The sequence below is a fragment of the Myotis brandtii genome, unplaced genomic scaffold (genome assembly GCF_000412655.1).
Source record: "Myotis brandtii unplaced genomic scaffold, ASM41265v1 scaffold1763, whole genome shotgun sequence".
NCBI lineage: Eukaryota > Metazoa > Chordata > Mammalia > Chiroptera > Vespertilionidae > Myotis > Myotis brandtii.
In genome coordinates this window covers 41,695-45,468 of record NW_005356530.1, presented here as the reverse complement: position 1 = coordinate 45,468, position 3,774 = coordinate 41,695, and the positions used below count along the sequence as shown (strand labels likewise).

At 64.5% G+C, this 3,774-nt stretch overlaps 1 protein-coding gene across 1 annotated transcript in view; it reads left to right on the top strand.

Annotated features, from left to right (window-relative positions):
* SSC5D (scavenger receptor cysteine rich family, 5 domains) overlaps positions 1-3,774 on the top strand; it is a gene marked incomplete at its 5' end in the record, with an annotated part of 16,421 nt that overhangs the window by 2,168 nt on the left and 10,479 nt on the right. The window contains 5 exons of the mRNA XM_014537327.1: positions 1-57; positions 933-1,250; positions 1,835-2,368; positions 2,442-2,756; positions 2,843-3,043. Of these exons, the coding sequence (XP_014392813.1) occupies positions 1-57; positions 933-1,250; positions 1,835-2,368; positions 2,442-2,756; positions 2,843-3,043 (1,425 nt within the window). The remainder of the gene's footprint in view (positions 58-932; positions 1,251-1,834; positions 2,369-2,441; positions 2,757-2,842; positions 3,044-3,774) is intronic.

The following is a 3,774-nucleotide window of genomic DNA, read 5'->3' as shown; positions in this document are numbered from 1 at the left end:
ACATCTCCCCGCCGCTGGCCTCCCCCACGGCCCCTTGGGAGCCTGGGCCGGAAGCTGGTGAGTCGGTTCTGCTCCCCAAAACAGGGTCTTAGCTTCTGTTTGCTCCCCTCACCACCCCCGTCTCCTGGGACGTAGTGCCTTCCCCTCTGCTCAGAGGCCGTCTCAGGAGGCAGGGAAGAGGGGCAGGTGCCAGGCCTGGTGTGCAGAGGCCTCGCCGCGTAAAGGCCCTGCGGTCCTGTCTTGAAATGCACGATGTTTTCTGAAGACCGCCTCCTGCTCACAGATCCTGGAAGGACTGGGTCAACCATGGCTGTTTGGAAATCTAGGCATTATTATTATTATTAATTTTATTGATTTTTAGAGAGAGATACAGAAACATCAATGATGAGAGAGAATCATTGATCACCTGCCTCCTGCACGCCCCCTAATGGGGATCAGTCTGCAACCTGGGCATGTGCCCTTGACCGGAATTGAACCCAGGACCCTTCAGTCCGCAGGCCGACGCTGTATCTGCTGAGCCACACCAGCCAGGGCTCCTTCCTTTTTCATGGCTGCGTAATATTCCATTGCACTGATGGGCCAGGTTTTGTGTGTCCATTTACCCGTGGGTGGGATTTTAGGGCTTCCCCAGCCTCTGGCTTTGTGAATAGAGCTGCTGTGATCTTTGCGTTCCGGGGTCTGTTTGAGAACCACGCTCCCCTGTGGGGTGGGTCCCTAGGAGTGGGATGTCTGGCTCCCCTGGTGATTCTGTGTTGAGCTCCCCAGGAACCACGCACTGCCTGGCCCTTGATCTCTGTGCCAGTGCCGATGGCACAGCACGGGCTCCGGAAATGCTTGCTGCCCGGAGGAAGGATGGAGGGAGGGCGGGGGGAGAAGGGCGCAGAGAGCAGACGCCTCCTCAACCCTAATTCTCTGGGTCTCTCCTGCCCCAGGCTCCCCGCAGCTGAGGCTGGTGGCTGGGCCCAGCAGATGCTCAGGCCGGCTGGAGGTGTGGCATGCCGGGCGCTGGGGCACCGTGTGCGACGACAGCTGGGACCCGCGGGACTCCGCTGTGGTCTGCCGGGAGCTGGGCTGCGGGGGGGCTCGGCAGCCGGACCCCTCTGCAGGCCGCTTCGGCTGGGGCTCCGGCCCCATCTGGCTGGACGACGTGGCGTGTGTGGGGACCGAGGCGTCGCTCCTTGATTGCCCTGCCGCTCCCTGGGGGAAGCACAACTGCGCTCACAATGAGGACGTTGGCGTCATGTGCACTGGTAAGGAGCCCTTGCCAGCCATCGGCTCCCGGAGGGCTTCCTGGAGGAGGGAGCAGGAACTAGCATCCACACTAATGTCCACGGAGCACCTGCCTCCTGTGCCCACGCCCTGGGCTGGGTGTTTTCCCACCCGTGACTGCATTCACACCTCACAGTAAGGCCGGGTTGGAGGGTGCTATGTCTGGTTTACTGATGAAGATTCTGAAGCACAGAGTGGTTGAGTAACTAGCCCAAGGTCACACAGCAACCAAGTGGCAGAGTTGTCCGAGTCAGGGAGGTCTCCCACACAGAGCGAGCTTCGTCCCCCCCAAGATGAGAGGAAGGGGACGGAGGGGCAAGGGGACAGCGAGAGAAGCCAGAGGAAGGTCTGCGGCAGGAAACTCCCTCTCCCTTCCTCTCTGAAATCAATACAAATATATTTTTAAAAATATGAAAAGGAAAATAAGAGAATGAATGGATGAATGAATGAATGGGAGCCTGGTGACTGACTGGGGAGGGGAGAGGAGAGAAAGGGAGGGGCATGGCCGGACAACCTTGGCACCTCGAGGTCTGCCACCGTCCCCGTTTTCCCTTCCTCCTTCCAGGGACCCCCGGCCTGGACTCCATCGCAGACCCCTTCAGCTGGAGCTGGCTCCCCGGCCTGGGCAGAGACCCGGATGCCTGGCTCCCGGGGGAGCCGGCCACCAAGCCCCCCGAAGGGCTGAGCCCCAGTGTCCCCGAGAGAACCACCCAGGCCCCCGGGAAGATGCCCAAGAGCACCAAGAAGTGGGTGACCAAGCACCCAAAGAGGCCGGCCACTCCGGCCCCCAGGACGCCGACCACTAAACACTCCAGGAGCCCGGGCACACGGGGCCCCCCTGAACTGAGCTCCCGGACCACTGCATCCTTGACCACTGAGGCCCCCCGCAAGCTGACCTCACATACCAGCACAACGCCGACCCCCCGAGCCCCCTGGGAGCGGACCTCTAAGACTGTGACAATGATGACCACTCAAGATCCCGGAGAGGTAACCTCTCTGTCCCCGGTGGAGCCATCAGCCAAGACCCCAGCAGAAGGCCCTTCAGAATCATCCAAAGACCCAGCCCCCTCCCCCACCGGGGGCTCCCCCGGGGGATCAGGTGAGTGGAGGGCACGTGAAGGGGCGAGGCTGACCCCAGGTGACCCCTCCTGACCCGGGGCCTCCCACTGCAGGCCCCTTCCGGGTTCGTCTGGCCGATGGGCCTAACCGGTGTGCCGGCCGGCTGGAGGTGTGGCACGCTGGACTCTGGGGGACAGTGTGCGATGACAAGTGGGACCTGCGGGACAGCACCGTGGCCTGCGGGGAGCTGGGCTGTGGACGAGTCCGGCCCCGCGTGGGCAAAACCCACTACGGTCCCGGGACCGGGCCCATCTGGCTGGACGACGTGGGCTGCAAAGGGACGGAGGCCTCGCTGAGCGACTGCCCCGCGGGGCCCTGGGGACAGCACAACTGCGGCCACGAGGAGGACGTAGTGCTGACCTGCACTGGTACTGGGGCGGCGGGCGCCCCGGGAGACTCTGCAGGGGCACCCCTGAGGCCGGACAGGGCCAGACCTCTCCCGATTTCTCCCAAGGCCACGCCGACGAGGAGGACTACCCCGCCTGGACCTGGGACCCCACCTCCGGAGAGGACCTGGCCCAGGGCACCCCCGCTGCAGGGGCGCCTGGACACACTGCCTCCTGGGGTAGCACCCGGAGCCCTGGGGTCCCCTCCCCAGAGATGAGGCGCCTCCCGGGCCCAGGTGAGGAGCATGGCCAGTGGCGGCGGGGCCTCCGTGCACCCCCCTCTCCTGCAGGGTTTCCACAAAGACCCTCCTGCTGAGTTGGCCTGGGTCGCAGGGTCGCAGACATCTGGGCATGCTTCCTGGGCCCCAGGGACCCTAAAAAAAACCCCCCCCCCCCCCCCGGCTCTCCTCCAGAGCCTGGGAGAGGGGACCCCGTGTATCTCTGAGAACAGATCGGGCTGAGCCCAGCCCCAGCCCATGTCCCCCCAGTAACCCACTGGGGCCTCTGGTTCTACTGGGATACCCAAGCCTGCGCCCTCGATCCAGAGCCGGACTCCAGGGCCCGGGGGCCACTCTGTGCCCACCCTGTGCCCACGTGATCATCCCAACCTTGGCTCCCTCAAACCCCTTCTCCAAGTGCATGCTGTGCTCGGGGTGGGGCTGTGGCTCAGAGGTTGGGGGACACCTGCATGCAGGGTCTGTCCTCAGCCTGACCCCTGCCCTGGCCAGCAGGGCCCCCCGTCTCCCCGTCTCTCTCCCTCCATCTCTGCGGCTGCACATCTCTCCGCCTCCCGCTCATTTTGTCCCCGGTCGCCCGCCTCGCACCCTCCCCATCCCTCGCAGGTGGCTTCTTCCCCGGTTCCCGGCGGACCACGCCCCTCGGGCCTTTCCCGCCTTTCCCACCAGCCCAGCACGCATGCGCACACTGCAGCCCGGCGCCAGAGGGGCGGGGCGGAGGATGGAGGGGTGGGAGGAGCTAGCGTCCATCGGCTCGCGTCTCC